Source organism: Oncorhynchus nerka, linkage group LG20, assembly GCF_034236695.1.
Source record: "Oncorhynchus nerka isolate Pitt River linkage group LG20, Oner_Uvic_2.0, whole genome shotgun sequence".
Classification (NCBI taxonomy): Eukaryota; Metazoa; Chordata; class Actinopteri; order Salmoniformes; family Salmonidae; genus Oncorhynchus; species Oncorhynchus nerka.
The window spans coordinates 37,986,311-38,006,713 of record NC_088415.1 but is presented as its reverse complement, the minus strand read 5'-3'; the positions used below and the strand labels follow the sequence as shown (position 1 = coordinate 38,006,713).

The 20,403-nt window shown below is 45.6% G+C and overlaps 3 protein-coding genes across 4 annotated transcripts in view; 2 read left to right on the top strand and 1 right to left on the bottom strand.

Annotated features, from left to right (window-relative positions):
- Positions 1-7,805, top strand: part of LOC115102452 (membrane-associated guanylate kinase, WW and PDZ domain-containing protein 3-like) — a 180,673-nt gene extending 172,868 nt beyond the window's left edge. Inside the window, 7 exon segments of the mRNA XM_029622412.2 lie at positions 96-290; positions 617-802; positions 1,054-1,150; positions 1,894-1,969; positions 2,192-2,329; positions 2,665-2,803; positions 4,517-7,805. Coding sequence (XP_029478272.2) covers positions 96-290; positions 617-802; positions 1,054-1,150; positions 1,894-1,969; positions 2,192-2,329; positions 2,665-2,803; positions 4,517-5,571 — 1,886 coding nt within the window. The 3' untranslated portion in view covers positions 5,572-7,805.
- A 464-nt stretch (positions 7,806-8,269) lies between these two features.
- Positions 8,270-19,646, top strand: LOC115102450 (lysine-specific demethylase 9-like). Its single transcript, XM_029622409.2, has 7 exons — positions 8,270-8,954; positions 9,198-9,835; positions 13,683-13,820; positions 15,260-15,402; positions 16,445-16,612; positions 16,890-16,998; positions 17,435-19,646. The coding sequence occupies exons 1-7, from the start codon at positions 8,390-8,392 to the stop codon at positions 18,044-18,046; spliced, it is 2,373 nt and encodes a 790-aa protein (XP_029478269.2). The 5' UTR covers positions 8,270-8,389; the 3' UTR covers positions 18,047-19,646.
- LOC115102451 (tyrosine-protein phosphatase non-receptor type 12-like) overlaps positions 19,532-20,403 on the bottom strand; it is an 18,595-nt gene continuing 17,723 nt past the window's right edge. For both annotated transcript variants that reach the window (XM_065005469.1, XM_029622410.2), the window contains one exon: positions 19,532-20,398. In XM_065005469.1, coding sequence (XP_064861541.1) covers positions 20,337-20,398 — 62 coding nt within the window. In that variant the 3' untranslated portion in view covers positions 19,532-20,336. The remainder of the gene's footprint in view (positions 20,399-20,403) is intronic.

Here is a 20,403-nt window from a genome sequence, read left to right as displayed (position 1 = left end):
CGAGACCATCAACAATGTCAAAATGAGGTGATTCAAATGTAAACGGTAAGCTTCCCCAAATGAACCCATCCCTGTGTGCGTGTGTGTGTGATCAGAGGAGGACGTTGGTGGTGGTCAGCAGAAGGTGGCTCCAGCCCTGGTTAACGGCTCTCCCAAGCTCCTCCGCATCGAGGTCCCTACGGCCAGCTCCCCCCAACACCCAGAGTGCTACAACGTCACCCTGCAACGCAAAGACAACGAAGGCTTTGGCTTCGTAATCCTGACCTCCAAGAACAAGCCGCCTCCCGGAGGTAAGAGAGAGGGAGAACCATATCATAGAACGTTCAGCTCGGCTAGTCTGATTACAGGGGTTCTTCCTTTAAAAGTTTGGAGCTTACGCCGCGACGGTTTGTGGTAGATGGTGGCAGATTGTGGTAAATTGCATCATTCTGGCAACAATGGCTGACACTTAAATAACGCGCCATAGAATTCTGTGGCGTCCCGCAAGCTGTGCTGCAGTATGGCAGGTAGTACATTGAAAAACAATTACTGCCTCACAAGCACCATCTGCACTGTACCTGACAGTGCTGAGCTAAATTGTCCTGTCATCTCGTTCTCTCTCTCTCTCTCGCTTTAGTTATCCCTCACAAGATCGGCCGCATCATCGAGGGCAGCCCCACGGACCGCAACGGTCAGCTGAAGGTGGGCGACCGTATCTCAGCTGTCAACTCCCAGTCCATCGTGGAACTGTCCCACAACGACATCGTCCAGCTCATCAAGGAGGCCGGCAACACTGTCACCCTCACTGTGGTGCCGGAGGATGGTAAGAACTTCCACAGACACGCGGAACTCTGGGATATCGAGTCCTACTTGAAATGGGAGTCTGTAGTCTTTTTTTGTTTATGTTTACTGTAGAGCTACGAAGTTTGTTAGTCTTGCATTACCTGTTTTTTGTTTTGTTATTTTGATATTGTTAGAAGGGAAAGAGGAATGGTACGGAGTTGAGATGACTGGTGAGGATGAAGTGCTCGTGTGCATGACATTCCATACTGAAAGTCTTCTGTGTTCTTTTAGAGAATAGTGGTCCTGCATCTGAAACCAGTTCAGCCAAGCAGAGCCCTGCAACACAGCACAGAGCTGTGGGCCAGCAGCCTGCCAGCCACACTGACAGGTACAGAAGTGGACACGCGCACACACACACACCGCTACATGGCCCATCCTGAAAAGGAAAGAGAAGGATTAACAGAGGGGAGTTTTCCTGCACTCTGTCTTTGATCTTCCTGTTTAAACCAGATTACCTGTCAGACTTAATCCATTACTACAGACTGATAATTCCCCTCTCCTCCCCTAACTCTGTTCTCTCTCTGTTCTCTCTCTGTTCTCTCTCTCTCTCTCTCTCTGTTCTCTCTCTCTGTTCTCTCTCTCTCTCTCTCTCTCTCTCTCTCTCTCTCTCTCTGCTCACTGTGTGGTTTCACCCTGGATCTCTCCTCATTTCCCTTTTCTCTTCTCTAATCAAGTCAAACCCTTCCTCCTTCTCGGTGATCTCTAACACATGCCTAGGGTCAGGCAGGTCTCTGGAAGTAAGGGGAGCAAGAGAAGGGAGGCTGTTGACTCAGCACTCTTAAGTATGTAAACTCTCCCCGTTAGGCAGTCCGGGGAAAGAACACTCTTTAATATCACTGACGCTCAGCTCCCACAATTGATTGTCATGATCTCTGCAAGCGCCGGCTACTTTAGTTTACAGAACAAGCAGCTGGTCTCTTCAGCAGAATTGCAGCGTGTACAATTTACCCCACTGCTGTACAATCCCACTGAAGGAAAGAGACACTCAGAACCCTGTGAGGGAAGAAAACTGTCCGGTACTGTAGATGCAGAGAACACTGACACTGTGATGTTTTGTCTGTGACTGTTTAGCAATGATGACCCTCTGGAGTTGAAGTCCGTCCCACCCAGCGAGCTGGGACAACTCATCACCTCGGGCCCCAAGCAGGTGAGGCTATGGCGATAAACGGTCAAACCCTGTGTGTTTCCGTGTGTTGTTTATTGCTGCTTTGTGGTTGTTTTCCTACCCTTGAGGGAGCGACATTGGGTACCCAAATATCATCAAGCTTGCAATCACACATCTATTACAACACAATCATGACATTATAGCTAAACGTTAGCCGAATAACTGAATTGAACGTGGTAGAGATGTATATTTTCTCTGGATCAGGGCTGTTTCCACGTGGAGCTGGAGCGAGGCCAGCGGGGGTTTGGCTTCAGTCTGCGGGGAGGGAAGGAGTACAACATGGGCCTGTTCATACTGAGACTGGCGGAGGAGGGCCCTGCGCTGAAAGACGGCAGGATCCACGTGAGTCGACCCAGGGCGTTAATACTTGCTCTCATAAATGGGGGCTTCTTCTGTTCGTTCTATGAGAATGGGTACAAAACTACATGTGTGATGAAAGGTGTCTGTGAGAGAGAACCAGTTTTAACTGGTTTTAACAGTTTAACCCATATGGAACTGTAATGTTTTTTAATTGTTTTGTTTTTTAATTGAACCTTTATTTAACTAGGCAAGTCAGTTAAGAACTAATTATTATTTTACAATGGCGACCTACCCCGGCTGAACACTCCCCTAACCCATCCCTGTGGGATGTCATGTGTGTCATGTCGTGTGTGTGTGTGTGTGTGTTGTTACCACAGGTTGGAGATCAGATCGTGGAGATCAATGGCGAGCCCACCCAAGGCATCACACACACCCGGGCCATCGAGCTGATCCAGGCTGGGGGCACTAAGGTTCTGCTGCTCCTCAGACCTGGCCTGGGCCGGGTCCCCGACCCCAGTGAGTGACCTCGGACTCGATAGGACGAATACGCTACTAAAACACACACGGAAGAGTGACCATGTTCTCAACCAGAGAATTAGAATCCGAACTCGACACACAGCCTCCTCAGACACTTGCTGCTGCTTAAGATACACATACGTATAGAAGACTGACCATGGACTAACCATACTATTTATTCTACTTGTAGGGTCTCAACACTGCTCAAACACTATTACTACTCCTTCCAAAACACACACACATTATAACCCAGCTTTTACAGTACCTCCCTTTTTTTGCATGTGAAGGCTGTTGCAGGCGTCTCTCTTTACCTTTCTCTCTCTCTCTCTCTCTCTCTCTCTCTCGCTTTATACCGCTCTATCTATCTGGCTCTACCTCTCTGTCTGGCTGTCTTGGCACTGTTCTCTGTCTCTCTCTCGCTCTCTCTCTTCTTCCTCCCTGTAGGTGTGAACTCTTCTTCCTCCACCCTGTGCTTCTACATGAAACCAGAGCATCACTAGTGGCCTCACTGCTTTTCTTGGTCTGTCCCTAATAACCTTGGTAAACCACCTCGTTCTCCTCTCTCCTCCTCTTTGCCTCTGTTCTCTCCTTTTAAAATGAGCTTCTGTCTATCTCTCCTGCTTGCCCCCTCAATCAGAACTGGACAGCTCCTCTCATAGCAGCCTTATGCCCCAGACAAGGTCTCGTAGGATGAGAGCTTATCTAACTGTGACCTGCAGGAGGTGATCTGAACGGAGGCAGTGGCTCCAGGGAAACAAGTTTACTAACTAAGGTCTCAATTCAATCAATCATAGATAAAGGAAATTGCACTACAGTACAGGTTCCCTCTGAATGTTAATGCAGTACTAGAGGTGTTTACCATGAAAAGACAGAGTTGTTTTTCTCAAGGACAAAACCAATCATGGCCTTAAAATAGAGTTAGCATTCTGAGTGAAACTGCAGTTTTTCTTTATCTGCAATTGACTGAATTGGGGCCCGAGACCCACGCTGGAGTACGACGTGGCTCTAGAGCCCCCGAGGTTGTTTTAAGGTTATTACAGAACCCAAACACTGACGCCACTGAACGCACACGACATCACAATGATTGAGACCAGGAGAAAGTTGTTAACTAGATGTTGATCAATGGGAAGGAGGGCAAATGTTAAAAACGTGTGTGTGTGCGTTCACCGGTATCAACTCTCTCCTGTCCTGAGATGAATAAGAATGGATTTCTATGAGTTGTTCCTCATAGAAATGGAAAAGCCCATTTCAGCTCCAATAAGTCCATCTCACTTGCTGGTTCTCCGCTACATCTTTGCTCCCTCAATCACGCCGGTGCTACTCTTATCAGCTCGAGGGGGAAATTGTAACGTCAGCCGTGCGACTATGGAGAAAACCTTGCACCTACCTCCCTTTGATGTCACTGGCCTCCACTGATACATATCTCACATTCATATTGTCTATTTGACTCAAAAGCTCATATTTGAAAGGTTATAATTGGGAAAATAGAGAAAGAAATGAATTGTGTTATATGTGCTCTTATTTTAAGAGATTTAAAGATATTTCACCACCTTCACATATTGAATATACAATTACATCCCAGACTTTAATATAACTGTGATATTGAAGCAGATTGGAAAGACAGCAATCTATTTTTTTTTCTTTCTCTCAGTTAGCTAGAGGTGAAACCATTTCATTTCTCATTCACTATGACTCTCAATGCCTTTATTCCAGGTATGAAGGAGAAAGTGAACATTTCACCCTCAAGCTTTCCAAGACTCTCTGCATCCGGCCAGCAGTCATCCCCCGCTTCTCCATCCTCCATCTCCCTGTCCACCTCTGAGCTGTCCCCGCCCTCGTCCGCCAACACCACTGTCCCCGAAGAGCCCTCTGACTGGGACATGTCCGCTGCTGCTGCCCCCTCCCCCTCCAGGCTGCTGGAGCCCAACAAGGCCAGAGGGCAGCAGCCTCGCCACCACAGGGGACACACCAGTCCCAACACCCTCCCCAAGAAGAGTGACTCCATGTCCCACAGCAACAAGCATGCTAGCCCCAAGAGAGCCACGGAAGCCCGGGCTGATACCAAAGAGCGCTCCCAGAGCCCCAGGAAGACAGACAGAGGTGACCGAAGCCAGGCAGGGACTGTTGAAAACAAGAACGAGTCTTTAGAGGGAGACGTAAGAAGGGAGAGGAAGGCCCACAGCCATGGCCAAAGAGAGCGCCGGGAGGGCAGAGAGGGACGCTCTTCCAGCCCCAGGAAGACCACCCCTAGGAGGGATCCAGAGGCAGGAGTCTCCAGGCAGCACTCAAGGGGCCAGGATGAGGGTCAGAGGCGTTCTGGAGGGCAGCAGCATCCTAGCTCCAACCCGGCCTCTGGAGAGGGCACGCAGGGGGGAGAGAGGAGGAGGGGTAATCAGGAGGAGGACCCCACTCGCAGACAGGAGAGGGAGAGCGAAGGTTGGGGAACCAGCGAGAGCCGTAGGAAGGACAGGGGGGCGGCGCCTCATAGATCCCACTCCCAGACACAGAGGGAGAAGGCACGGCCAGACTCTGAGAGCGGAACCCTGCATCGCAGAGAGGGGGGTCAGAGAGAGGGAAGAGAGAGCAAGCACAGAGAGGCGGATGAGGAGGAGAATCCGAGTGAAACCAGGGGTAGTACAAGTAGTGCTGCTATCCAGGAGCACACATATAACGGGAACCCTAGCAGTAAGAAACCGGCCACCATCACCCCGGGGCCGTGGAAGGTCCCCAGCTCAGCCAAGATCCACCCTCATGCGGAGGGTAACTGATGCGTTGTAGACGGACTAACCCGTCCATAACAGACTACAGTTCTGCTCACCTGCATTGATGATATTTAGAATGGACCAATGAGGAGTGTAGGGGATCGAGGTTATTTAGCATCACTGTGTTACTCCTCATCATCACATTGCCTCCTATTGCATATCAATGCTTCTTTTCACAGTTTGCCTCAGCCAACCTTCCAGGCTGTCTTAATGTTGAAAGTGCAGTCAGTCTGTGGCTCTGCAGTGGTGGTGGGTGCCTGTCTGATGTGAAGGACAGTGAAATCCAATCTGTTTTGTGCCAATCAGAGACTCGGACATGCTGGGAAGGGAGTTGGTTCATGTCCTGTATAATCCTTTCTGTGAAACTCTTTTTGTCGGTAATGAAAGGAGGCTTTGATGAAGGATGCTGCTTGTCACTCTGTATGAAGGTTTGAAGGATGGGCTCGTATCCAGGCAAAATCACTCAGCGTTTTGTGTTCCTGGTGGGATTGATCCACTGCTGTGTCCCTGATGGGTGTATAAAAAGAGGTGATGGTGATTACTCCTCGAGTCACTGGGAGATGAAGGGGGTTTGGGTTTTCAATGATTGTCTGTCCATATCCAGTCCGGTCATGCTCTCTGTGTAGACTCTGAATCGCTGTTATCAGCTTTGCAGTAGATTTTAGATCACTACGACAACGCTTTATATGCATCTATCTGATGACCATACACTTGTGGTTAGGTATATTGTTTACTTACTGCTACACGTGTGTTCATTATGAAGCATATAGTAATTTATTGAGATGAACTATGACAAAGTATATATATATATATATATATATATATACACACACTATCAACGTATTCATATGCTACATTTGGATGTAGTGAGCTAAGCATAGAAATAGAATGTGTAGAAGAGACATAACCACTGAAAATGTAAATGTGTTTTTTAGCCACATAGACACCTGTGGAAGTACTTCAAAAAATTGCTCATGACTACTGTGTTCTAGTGTACATTACATTACTTATGCATCACTGTATCAATTGAACTGTGCCACCATGTTGGATGAGCCACGTAAATGACATATGGACTACTAGATAATTGTGTATGTCAGTCTATGATCCCTATACATTCTATTTCTATCCATTCACAGCCTGTTCCATCCTTAATCCGTGTTGTTGTTTATTGTCAGCAGCTATTTAAGGTCTTCTGGCAAAATGTGTATACTACAAGCTGACAGGTATTTATTTTAGATATTGCTGTAGCTTTGACTGTACGCTATCTCATGTGTCTTACTTATTAGCAAGGTGTTTCCTAATCGAAATGTGGGGGTAAATTAGCTGTATAAACAGATTGACGTTAAAAATTGAGACCTTTGCAATTTTTGGTTGTTGCGACATAGCAGTTTTTCTTATTCTAACGTGCACATCAAAATGTGCTTTGAATTGTGCACCAGTCCAAGATGTTAATATTCAATCAATCTAAAGACTACAGTAATACCCAGGTAATACCAAACATATCCTGGTTTATTCTGATACACTTTAGACTATAGTGCCCTCTCCTGGAGGAAGTAAAGAAACGGTCAGAATCCCTGAAACCCGAGTTTCACCACTCCTACATAATGTTAAACAATTGTTATGGTATAGCCTACTCTGTTTTAGGGCATAAATTATGTAGCATGTATGAAACATATCTACTAAGACCTTTACGTTTGTGTGTCCAGCTTAAAGTCTGTTAAACAAAGCAGTCTTTTCTTCCTAGCAACCATGGAAAACAAGGGATTTTACGTACGGCATTGAATTATGCACTCACAATGTATGGAATAGCTTTCAAATGAAACTCTATTGAGAAACGGATTAGACCGCGATGCTTGTTCTCTGTGGTGTGGTTCAATTCACATTTTGCCATCTCTTGATACAATCGTATAAAAGTATACTGATTTTGATGAACTCTTCAGTTATGTATAGTTTCCCTTTTACATCCTTATTGTTCATGTCACGTGTGTCTATATAATAATGTGGCCTTGCATTGCTTCAACAGAACAGCCTTCTGGTCTCTACATTATGTGGTAGTTGTAAATGTTTATAAATTGTACAGCACCTGTATAAATATTTACCTTCATTCCCCCAAAAAATGATGTAAATCGCTCTATTATTTTTTTAAGTAATTAAGAAGAAAATAAAATGGTGAGAGGAAGTAATCTGGTCATGGCGTTCTGTTCATGCACTGATAAATAAAGTTTGAAAACATAAACATATTCCTTTGTGTAAAGTGTATTTAATGGTACAATGAATCTGTCCTGTCTGCTGTAATGAGCACTGCTGGGAAAAGTACCCAATTTTCATACTTGAGTAAAATGATTTGGTTTGAAATATTTGAAAGTATCAAAATAACTATGCAGCTTTCTTTGCAAATACAATATGCAGAATATATTATAGAATACATTTTTTGAGAAAAACATGATATGCATAGGACAGACAGCTCATTACCAAATTACATTTCCAATGTTTTGAACGGTGCGCACCATTGCGCGGGACAGACATTCAGTAGGCTTGTCTGTCAGAGGCGCTCAGGTTATAAAAAAAACATTACGTCAGCTGTAGTGATTGCGTGCAGAGACGCACGTATTGCCCAAAAAGGAACTTCAACTCCCATACAGCCCATGCAACTCGAAAACTACACAACCCGTAGAGCTCACATACTGAGCGTGCGCATCAAGTGTGGACAGAGCAGAAAGGGTGGATAAACTGCAAGTACAGGATCGCTGGATGCATACAAGAACTACAAATTCAGATCGAGTTGCGCAGTATGAATTTCTAGCCATTTAAATATACGTGCAAAATGGCTGCACAGGTCGACTTGGGCCGTATTAAAGTAGAAAATCATGTAAGGGACAGCCTTGGTAAATTTACCAAAGAAAAGAAGAAAAAGAACAAGAGGGAGCTGTCACCATCAACGGATAAACGCCAGCGTTCATCCGAAAAGGAAGCAAAGAAAGTGAAGCTCCATCATCACCACCACCATCACCCACAACATGTTCAACAGCAGCGAATACACCAGCCGCATCAGAATGGTCAACCACGCAACTCCAGCACCGAAAAAACTACTCTGCACCACCAGCATTATCACCACCATCACCATAACAACACCAAAGGTGCAAAGGACACGCACCCTCAACCTCCTCTGCCTGCGCAGAAGGTGGTATCTGCAGCAGTCAAGTTGGACAGAAAAAAAAAAACGGTTCTGCCGCCTGGACAGTTCACTTTCACGCCCCTCAAAGTGGCCAAGCCCAAGGACAAGATACAGGAGAACAAGGAAAAGCACAGTGAGAAAGAGCTCAAACTCAAGAAGGAAAACACAGAGGCTAACGTTAAACATGGGGTAGGCCTATGTAAGAAAAACAAAGGTAGGTTATTCTTGCCTATTCTATTCCATTCTATTCTATTAATTCTTAATGTCACCACTCAAATTGCTTGAATCGTATGCAAACTTACAATTAAGTCAAACAGACTAATCTGTTGAAAAGAAGCAGCCAGGTGATGCATAAACAGGTGAGGATGTTTTGCATACTCGTAGTTGTGAACCAATTGCAATTTTGGTATGGACAAATGATGTGCATGGTAATGAGCTATCGTCTTCCTGCCTCCAGAGCCCCATCATGATGAGAACAGCCAGGCCCAGTCCCTGGAGGTGTACCTGTTGAGGAGGAGGAAGAAGAAGAGGAGGCGTCGTGAGGATGAGCGTGGTAAGAAGATCCGCACATTCAACAAGGAGGTCCAGACTGTGTATGGAGGTCTGGCTGACCACAGTCCTTCAGCTCGCCTTGGCCATGTGAAGGAGGGGAAACACTGCCAGCCTGGTACAGGCCCCAACAACCACCACACTCCTAAAGGAGTACACAACCACACCCACCCCCCCTTCCTGTCCCCCCAAGACCACTTCATCCGCAGCTCGTCTCTGCAGACAGGCACCGTCTACGGCCGCTTCATCCACGAGGAGCGCCAGGCCAACGGCGGAGCGTCGGTCCTGCACGCCTACGCTGATGAGCTGGCCTCTCTACGGCCCGTGGAGATGGAGCGCTTCACCCAGGAGTTCCTAGAGCTGGCCTTCGCTGAGAGACCCCGAGGGGCAGCCCGCTACGCCCTGGCTGTGGTGCACGGGGCTGCTGCCTTCCTGCCTGACTTCCTGGACTACTTTGCCTTCAACTTCCCCTCCACGCCGGTCAAGATGGAGATCCTGGGGAAGAAGGATATAGAGACCACTACTATCGCAAACTTCCACTCTCAGGTAGAGTATTAAAAACATCATGGAAATGGCCTGTCAGTGACCTGATGTTACCTGTATGGGACTTCATACTGTGTTTTTGTCTTAGCTGACATTAAATACAGGGTGGGAAGGCTTTTGTTCCAGCCCATCATCAACACCTCAACCAGCCTGATAAAGTGACCCAGTGAATCAGGTGTTCTGTTTGGCTATGTTTCAGCTCTGAGACAACAACAGTACTTATCTTAATCAAAGTTAGAAATTAGCTCATTCTTCCAATAGTTGTTTCAGTCCAAAGTACACCAACGTTAAGTCTATAGCTGAACTCTTGCCAAGCTTTCCCTGTTGCTATACTCCCTAGAGGCCTGTTCCATGCCGTTTTACTGTTGTTTGACAAACCAATGGACACGCATAGCGGCGGCAGGTAGCCTAGAGGTTAGACCGTTGGACCAGTAACCGAAAGGTTGCTGGATCGAATCCCTGAGCTGACAAGGTAAAAAATCTGGTTCTTCCCCTGAGCAAGTTAATCAAATGTTGTTGGTCACATACATGTGATGAGCAGATGTTCTTGCGGATGTAGCGAAGTGCTTGTGCTTCTAGGTCTGACAGTGCAGTGCAGTAATATCTCACACATTACACAACATATACCCAATACACACACATCTAAGTAGGAATTATTTAAGATGAGCGACGTCAGAGCGGAACGGACTAAGATAAAGTAGAATACAATACAAAACAGTATATACATATGAGATGTCAAAATGATTAAAGTGGCCAGTAACTCATAGTCTATGCCTATAGGCAGCAGCCTCTAATGTGCTAGTGACGGCTGTTTAACAGTCTGATGGCCTTGAGATAGTAGCGGTTTTTCAGTCTCTTGGTCCCAGCTTTGATGCACCTATCCTGACCTCACCTTCTTGATGATAGCGGGATGAACAGGCAGTGGCTCGGGTGGTTGATGTCCTCGATGATCTTTTTGGCCTTCTGTGACATCGGGTGCTGTAGGTATCCTGGAGGGCAGGTAGTTTGCCCCCGGTAATGTGTTGGGCAGACCGCACCAGCCTCTGGAGAGCCTTGCGGTTGGGGGCGGTGCACTTGTCGTACTAGGCGGTGACACAGCCTGACTGGATGCTTTCAGTTGTGCATCTGTAAACATTTGTGAAGGTTTTAGGTGACAAGCCAAATTTCTTTAGCCTCCTGAGGTTGAAGAGGCTCTGTTGCACCTTCTTCACAACACTATCTGTGTGGGTGGTCCATTTCAGTTTGTCAGTGATGCGTACGCCAAGGAACTTGAGGCTTCCCACCTTCACCACTGCAGTCCCGTCGATGTAGATAGGGGGCTGCACCCTTTGCTGTTTCCTGAAATCCACAATCATCTCCTTTGTTTTGTTGATGTTGAGTGAGAGGTTGTTTTCCAGGCACCACACTCCCAGAGCCCTCAGCCTACAGGGAGGAGGTGTCTCGGCATCTTTGGTAATCAAGCCTACTACTGTTACGTCGTCTGCAAACTTGATGATGGAGGCGTTAGTTGGTGGTGTGCATGGCCACACAGTCATGGGTGAACAGGGAGTACAGAAGGAGGCTGAGCATGCACCCTTGTGTGGCCCCAGTGGAGTGGAGGTGATGTTTCCTACCATCACCACCTGGGGGCGGTCCGTCAGGAAGTCCAGGACCCAGGTGCACAGGGCGGGGTTCAGGCCCAGGGCCTCGAACTTAGTGATGAGCTTGGATGGTACTATGGTGTTGAATGCTGGGCTCTAGTCAATAAAAAGCATTCTTACATAGGTATTCCTCTTTTCATATGGGATAGGGCAGTGTGCAGTGTGATGGCGATTGCATCGTCTGTGGATCTATTGGGGTGGATCTAAGAATGTGTTTAGCCTGTCCGGAAGCAAGACGTCGGTCTCGGCGACGTGGCTGGTTTTCCTTTTGTAGTCCGTGATTGTCTGTCGTCCCTGCCACATGCGTCTCGTGTTTGAGCCGTTGAAATGCGACTCCACTTTATCTCTATACTGATATTTAGCTTGTTTGATTGTCTTGCGGAGTGAATAACTACACTGTTTATATTCTGCCATATTACCTGTCGCCTTGCCATGGTAAAATGCGGTGGTTCGCGCTTTCAGTTTTGCACGACTGCTACCATCTATCACGGGTTTCTGGTTAGGGTAGGTTGTAATAGTCACAGTGGGTACTACATCTCCTATACCCTTCCTTATGAACTCAGTCACCGTATCCGTGTATGCGTCTAGATTATTTTCGAAAGCTACCCGGAACATATTCCAGTCCACGTGATCAAAACCATCCTGAAGCGTGGATTCCAATTGGTCAGACCAGTGTTGAATAGTATGAAGCACGGGCACTTCCTGTTTGAGTTTCTGCCTATAGGACGGGAGGAGCAAGATGGAGTCGTGGTCAGATTTGCCGAAAGGAGGGAGGGTGAGGGCCTTGTAAGCATTCTGGAAGTTTGAATAGAAATGGTCGAGAGTCTTAGTAGCGCGAGTAGGACAGTCGATAAGTTGATAGAACTTTGGCAGCCTAGTCCTCAGATTTGCTTTGTTAAAATCCCCAGCTACAATAAATGCAGCCTCAGGATATGTGGTTTCCAGTTTGCACCGTGAAGTTCTTTGAGGGGCGTCGAGGTTTCGGCTTGAGGTGGGATGTAAACGGCCTTGGCGATGACGGGGAGAATTCTCTTGAGAGATAATATGGTTGGCTATTAATTGTGAGGTATTCTAGTTTGGGTGAACAAAAGGACTTGTTCCTAGAATTACACCATGAGTCGTTAATCATGAAACACACCCCTCCGCCCTTCTGCTACCCGGAGAGAGATCTATTCCTGTCTGCGCGATGTACTGAGAATCCTGCTGGCTTTACCGACTCCGACAGAGTATCCCAAGAGCGCCATATTTCCGTGAAACAAAGTATGTTACAGGCCCCGATGTCTCTATGGAAAGAAATCATTTCTCTTAGCTCATCAACTTTGTTATCCAAAGACTGAACTTTAGCGAGTAATATACTCTGAAGCGGTGGGTGGTCGAACCAGCAGGCCGCCTCGAGTGCTTCCTTTCCGCCAGAAATGTTTCGGATCGGCCTCTGGAATAAGTTAAATTGCTCTGGGGAGAGTGGATAATGGATCTGCTCCAGGAATATTCTTGGTCGTAATGCTGGTAGTTCTAGTGAGTTACCGCCGTCCTAATATCCAATAGATCTTCCCAGCTGTATGTAATGACACAACATTTCCTGAGCTAATAATGTAAAAAATAGTACATTACAAAAAAACAATACTGCAGTTTTCTAAGAGCTAGTCGCGATGCTGCCATCTCCGTCAGCGCCATCTTCCATTCCACTCTTCCCCGGGCACAGAGGACATGTCGATTATGGAAGCCCCCTGCATAATCTCTGATTCAGAGGGGTTGGGTTAAATGCGGAAGACATATTTCAGTTAAATGCATTCAGTTGGACAACTGACTAGGTATCCCCCTTTTCCTTTCCTTCATAGGACTGATAGCACTACACACACACACACACACACACACACAGTGCCCTGTGCAGTTTACACAGACAATTAGCCTAGGCCTAATTTAATGCAGCTGTTCCACTGGAATATCCAAGGGCTACTAATGGGTTCAGGGGAGCTAAATTAATGCATGGTGAATGTTGTCTTTAGGGCACTGCTTGATTATACTGCACTAACTAGCGTTATCTAAATGTTGGAAAGCCTTGCACGGCTCCATGCTCAACTAACCATCCAGCCGGGTCAGTGTTAATCCGATATCCTAATTATATAATCTAAAACAAATTCATGTTGGCATTGCATTCATTTCAGGTTTAGCCAAATCAACATGACCTCTCCCTCTGTGTGTGTTTGCAGGTGGGTCGGACCTACTGCTCGGGGACGTACAGGGCCGGACCTATGAGACAGATCAGTCTGGTGGGAGCCATGGCCGAGGAGGTGGGGGACTACTTCCCAGAGTTCCTGGACATGCTGGAGGAGTCCCCCTTTCTAAAGGTCAGTCAGAGGAAAAAGGCAGGGATGATTTTTGCTTAGAATTCACCCTTCATTGACAGATGTAGTGTCGTTGGATTCAGTTTTACTGGCCTACTGGGCCTTGTAAGTAGTTTAGAACATATATACTGAACAAAAATATAAATGCAACAATTTTAAAGATTTTACTGCGTTACAGTTCATATAAGGAAATCAGTCATTCGAAATCAATTCCTTAGAACCTAATCTATTAACTGGGAAAACAGATATGCAGCTGTTGGTCACAGACACCTTTATAAAAAGAAATAAAAGTAAAAAATTGGGGCGTGGATCAGAAAACCAGTCAGTTTCTGGTGGTACAACTGTTTGCCTCATGCAGCACGGCACATCTCCTTCACATAGAGTTGATGAGGCTGTTGATCGTGGCCTGTAGAATGTTGTATCACTCCTCTTCAATGGCTGTGCGAAGACGCTGCATATTGGCGGGAACTGGAACACGCTGTTGTACACGTCGATCCAGAAAATCCCAAACATGTTCAACGGGTGATATGTCTGGTGAGTCTTCAGGCCATGGAAGAACTGGGACATTTTCAGCTTCCAGGAATTGTGTACAGATCCTTGCGACATGGGGCCGTGCATTATCATGCCGAAATATGAGGTGATGGTGGCGGATGACTGGCACGACAATGGGCCTCAGGATTTCGTCACGGTATCTCTGTGCATTCAAACTGCCATTGATACAATTCAGTTGTGTCTGTTGTCCGTAGCTTATGCCTGCCCATACCATAACCTCACTGCCACCATGGCAAACCGCTCACCCATGCGACGCCATACATGTGGTCTGCGGTTGTGAACCTGGTTCAACGTACTGCCAAATTCTCAAAAACAACGTTGGAGGTGGCTTGTGGTAGAGAAATTAACATTAAATGATCTGGCAAGAGCCCTAGTGGACATTTCTGCAGTCAGCAGGCCAATCGCACGCTCCCTCAAAACATGACATCTGTGGCATTGTGTTGTGTAACAAAACTACACGTTTTAGAGAGGCCATTTATTGTCCCTAGCACAAGGTGCACCTGTGTAATGATCATGTTGTTTAATCAGCTGCTTGATATGCCACACCTGTCAGGTGGATGGATTGCCTTGGCAAAGTAGAAATGCTCACTAACAGGGATATAAACAAATTTGTGTGCAAATTTGAGTAATATGCATTTGTGTGTATGAAACTTTTCTGTGATTATTTATTTCAGCTCATTAAACATGGGACCAACACTTTAGATTTTTGTTTAGTGTACATGGATTCATTTTATGTTTTTGTGAATAGAGTACATATAATTTATGGACAAAGTGAGACCGAAATGGTTGTTACTTGTAATTTCTGTCTCAATGTACGCATCTTGAATGACTCCAAATCTGCTACGGTTATTACAGTTTTGTCGCTCTAACCCTCTGTCTTGTCCATCCAGATGACCCTGCCTTGGGGCAGTCTCTCCAGCCTGAAGCTGGACTGTCGTTCCCAGAGTGATGATGGACCCATCATGTGGGTCCGGCCGGGCGAGCAGATGGTGCCAACCGCTGACATGCCCAAGTCCCCCTTCAAAAGGCGCAGGTAGATCCCATGACAATACTTTTATCATAGTAATACATACAGTATAAGCCTATTTATATACTGAGTGTACAAAACATTAAGATCATCTTCCTAATATTGAGTTGTACCCCCCCCCACCTTTTTGACTTCAGAACAGCCTGAAAGTGTTGGGGCTTGGACTCTACAAGGTATCAAAAGTGTTCCACAGGGATGCTGGCCCATGTTGACTCCAATGCTTCCCACAGTTGTCAAGTTGGCTGGATATCTTTTGTGCGGTGGACCATTCTTGATACACAGGAAACTGTTGAGCTTAAAAACCCAGCAGTGTGGCAGTTCTTGACACAAAACGGTGCACCTGGCACCTACTACCGTACCCCGTTGAAAGGCACTTAAATCTTTTGTCTTGCCCATTCACCCTCTGAATGGCACACACACACAGTCCATGTCAAAATCGTCTCGAGGCTTCAAAATCTTTCTTTAAACTTTCTCACCCCCTTCATCTATACTGATTCTAACAAAGGAATCACTAGTCACTTAATTCATGGCACTTTAATAATGATGTTTACATATCTTGTATTACTCACCCCGTATGCATCTACTGTATTTTATACCCTCTATTGCACCATGCCTATGCCGCTCAGTCATTTCTCATCCATATATTTATATGTACATATTCCTATTCCATCCCTTTACTTATATTTGTGTGTATTAGGTAGTTGTTAGATATTGCTGCACTGTCGGAACTAGAAGCACGACCATGTGTATGTGACCAATAAAATGTGATTTGGATTCAAAGTGGATTTAACAAGTGACATCAATAAGGGATCATGGCGTTGATCTGGATTCACCCGGTCAGTCTATGTCATGGAAAGAGCAGGTGTTCTTAATGTTTTGTACACTCAGTGTAGTTTTCCCAGAGTTCAGGATCATTAATTTGCTTAGCTCTACTTGACCCTTCTAGCCATGATGTCACTTCGGCCTGCATTACCCAGGGTAACTTCGGCTATTCCTCACTGCCGGTGGATGACTGGGGTACTACCTGCTCTCCCTCTCCACCTTGCAGGTCCATGAATGAGATCAAGAACCTTCACTACCTGCCTAGGACCAGTGAGCCCAGAGAGGTTCTGTTTGAGGACCGGACCAGGGCTCACGCCGACCACGTGGGCCAGAGCTTCGACTGGCAGAGTACGGCAGCAGTGGGCGTGCTGAAGGCTGTGCAGTTTGGAGAGTGGTGGGTTGTTAGTGTCGTTTGGGGCATGATGAGTGTTTATGAAGTGTTTGGCATTCATTCGTCTCTGCTCTCAGCTGCAATGCAGTAGGAATGTACTGGTGAAACAGTTCCAGTTTGGGAAGCTTCATCCAGTGATACTGTTGTCATGACAATATGACAGCCGGTTATTTGTTATGAACCACTTGAGTTTTCCCGATTTGTGTATCAACATTTTATTTAGGTGTGATCCATATGTCCGGTGTCCAGCTAACGATTGTGACGGTTCTTTGGTCAACAGGAGTGAGCGTCCGAGGATAACCAAAGATGCGGTGTGTTTCCACGCGGAGGACTTTAACGATGTGGTCCAGAGGCTGCAGCTGGATCTGTACGAGCCCCCCGTGTCTCAGGTAGGAACCGAGCTCTCATTGAACCTTGAACGTGTTAGGGTGATGCATGATTCTCCTCTGTGTGGGATGATAGCTGGTCAAATGTCAGATTTGAATGCGGAAGGCTTCAGCGGAGATGACATAACGTGCCATTTAGCGAGTTAGTTTTGAGCTTTAATTAGCAGGACGAGAGGCTTAATTTTGGCCGCAGAGAATGACCCGACCTGTGTGATATTCATTTTCGAGAGTTCGTAGGGTTGACCTTGATACCAGACACGTCAGGCTTACTTTTTATGTTTGGGAAGGATCAGGATTTTTTAATTTTTTTTTAAGATCTATGGCCGAAAAACGTTGACACAGTGAACAACATGGTGTTTGTGGGAGTAATCCTCGTTTTACAATGAGGAGAAATTAGGAGGATCAGGCAGGCCTACCCCTAATTCTCATCTCCCTGCAGTGTGTCCAGTGGGTGGACGATGCCAAGCTGAACCAGCTGAGGCGGGAGGGTATCCGCTACGTCCGCGTGCAGCTGTGTGACGACGACATCTACTTCATCCCCCGGAATGTTATCCACCAGTTCAAGACTGTGTCGGCAGTCTGCAGCCTGGCCTGGCACATCCGCCTCAGACAGTACCATGAGGAGAAGGATGGGGGGGAGCACGCCCAACACAAGCCCAACGACCAGAGCATAACATCAGGTAAAATCTTTTCATCATCCCTCTCCCCGGCCCAGTCAGATGCCAAAGTGCTCCACTGCGCTGGTCCAACACCGAGAGACAGGACCCAGGGAGGGGTGGCCAAGACAGAGGAACCAGTGTTTCAGAAGCCTGCTACTCCACCCAGAGAGCCCCAACCAGCCCCTCCTCAGCCTGCCAAGTCTGCCCACCTGCGACCTCCCTACCCGGGCACCAGCCCCCTGCCACCTGTCGCTTCTGGTTCTAACCCCCCTACACTGGAGCCCAGGCTTCCACAGGCCCTGGTCTGTCCTCCTCCCCCTGGTCTAAACTACAACTCCCCCCGACCACACCATGATGTACAGCGTCACTGCCCCACTGACTTCCTTAAATGACCTCCGCTCCCCTTTATCTCCTTTACCCTCTGAGGTAGAGGAGCTTATTTAAAGGAGTGCAACTGTGTGCATTTATGACTGACATTCCTATGTAAAAAAAAAAAAAAATTAAAAAAACACAATCACAATTTTCTTCTTGAAATTGTTGAACTTTTTCCTTTTAAATTATTCTGACTATAATGTATTATTTGTATGTGTAAATGCAGTTTGAGACAAGCCCAGATTTTTTTTTCCTTCTCTCAGCCGAAGTGTGTAATTTAAATGTAGAAACATTTGTCAGAAAAAGTGTCAGTGTTTCATATTTGTTTTAGTAACTGAAACTTCGATCCCTCTGGGGAGTTTCCTAACTTCTTTCATGAGTTACTGAAGCAACTCGCTGTACCAGTCAAGATAGAGTACCATGGTATATATCATGAACACTGCCTAATTAGTTTTTAAATGACATGTTTTCCCATCTCAAAAGGTGAAATAAAATTTTCAAATATATAGTAAGTGCCTATTAAGTGCAAAATAAAGGGACAGGGTTGACCGTAAACAGGGTTGACGATTTCATCTTCAAGCAGCCATCAATCCCCTTCTGACAGCAGAAACTTATTGTTTACAACAGGGAGGGGCAATTGAATGCAAGTTTCACCAAATTTGAAAACATCCTAGCCTGTCTATCAATGGATTCAGGGTTGTCACCTGCTTTAAAAACTATGATTTGATTATTAGGTGTTCATTGTTTCTTTTGAAAAAGGAATTGGTTTCATCATATTAAAACTGGAGTTCAGTTCACGTAACAGGATTTACCTTAAAATGAGGGACAGACATAAAGGAACCTCTAATCACATGAAATGACAAGGGCTTTACAATGATGGTGAAAACTTGGAGATAGTTTGGGGTTAAGTGGGGTAAAATGTCCCTGAAAGGAACATGTCAAAATGCTGCATTTCTGCACTTTAGGAAGTCTTTCTTCATATATTTAAAATTTAAAAAACTGATTTATTGAATTCTCCATATTGTCTATATTAAAGGGCACTTATTTGAATATAACAGGATTTAACCAATTCTGTATTGGTGCACATTTTCTACTTAAAATATTTAGTGGAAGGACCCAGCTATGGTTTCTTTTGAGCTTAGTCATATTCTGTTGTGGAGTGTGGCGGATGACCAAGGCATGCTATGTGTAATGTTAATACAAATACTGTTACTGTTGATGTTTCTATTTTAATTCATGAGACATTTTCTTTTTTTTTTACTATGTTGTCTAACAAAAAGTCAAGACAACTTTTGTGGTAAAAATAATAAGTTACATTTAATAGAATTATGTTATTAAAAGTGTGATCAGTCATGTAAATTGAGAAAACACACAATGGAATGCATCAACTTTTCCTGTGTTTAAAAAAAATAAATAACTGTATGCCTGTATTATGTATGAAACAACTGAGTGGCATTACTTTTGTAAGCATTATAGAGAAGAAATCAGTGATCCTCATCAATGGGTAAATTTACAGCAATTGGTCTTGGATTTGCTTTTAAATTATAGCCTGTAAAGAAAACACATCCACCAACTTACACACAATGAACGTGATGTACGTACAGTATCGGTCTTATCTCACACCTCCATGAAAAATATTACCGGTACAAATATATTTATCCTACAAACAGTTGTCCCATCGTGGTGGGTAACATTCACACTGAACAGTGCAGGTGTAGATCTAGCTTTTGTCTGGATCAAAAGTAGACTACACAATCAAAAGGCATGTAAAACTATCTGGATATAACATGTATCAAGTGTTAACAACAATTTAAAGTACCTTACAGTATCTGACCAGGCAAAATAGTAAAAAGTAGCCCTCTCTTAAACATATTTATCAACTCATCCATCCTTTTGCCAAAATGGGATTTGCGTTTTTCGCAACCACAGTACAATCAATTTGTCATGAATAGCAGGTGGTTCTGTAAAAGAAATCTCATCAGAGATTGATCACTGAGCCGTAACAGCAGTTTGAGAAACCGTGCTTGTGTCCTTCCAGAATCGATGCAGAGGGAGAATGCTACAGTACAGTATGTCATCCTCCATGTCTTCATGAAATACTCTTCCTTCACACTGTGATAATTAGTCTGGGAACGGTCACTGGTCTCACTTGATAATGACACAGGAGTTGGAAAAACGGCACCAGCAGGCCTGGGACCAGGCTATCACTGGTTCAGTTGAGTAGCCGGTATCGACTAGCCACGTGCAGGGTTCCAGCCCTGTGATCTCAGGACAGTGGCCAGACGTGTCCAGCTTTGTTGACTGGCTGCCTTAAAACCACGTCTCGGGGTGAGTCCTTGGCCCTTTAGGCTTCACAAAACGACTCCCAAATCCTGGA

Bases quoted from the DNA above. Each gene is read 5' to 3' on its own strand.
- LOC115102450 (XM_029622409.2), top strand. From the start codon at position 8,390: ATGGCTGCACAGGTCGACTTGGGCCGTATTAAAGTAGAAAATCATGTA. The intron at 13,821-15,259 runs GTCAGTCAGAGG...TTGTCCATCCAG, and splicing joins AGGAGTCCCCCTTTCTAAAG to ATGACCCTGCCTTGGGGCAG. The intron at 16,613-16,889 runs GTGGGTTGTTAG...TTTGGTCAACAG, and splicing joins GCTGTGCAGTTTGGAGAGTG to GAGTGAGCGTCCGAGGATAA.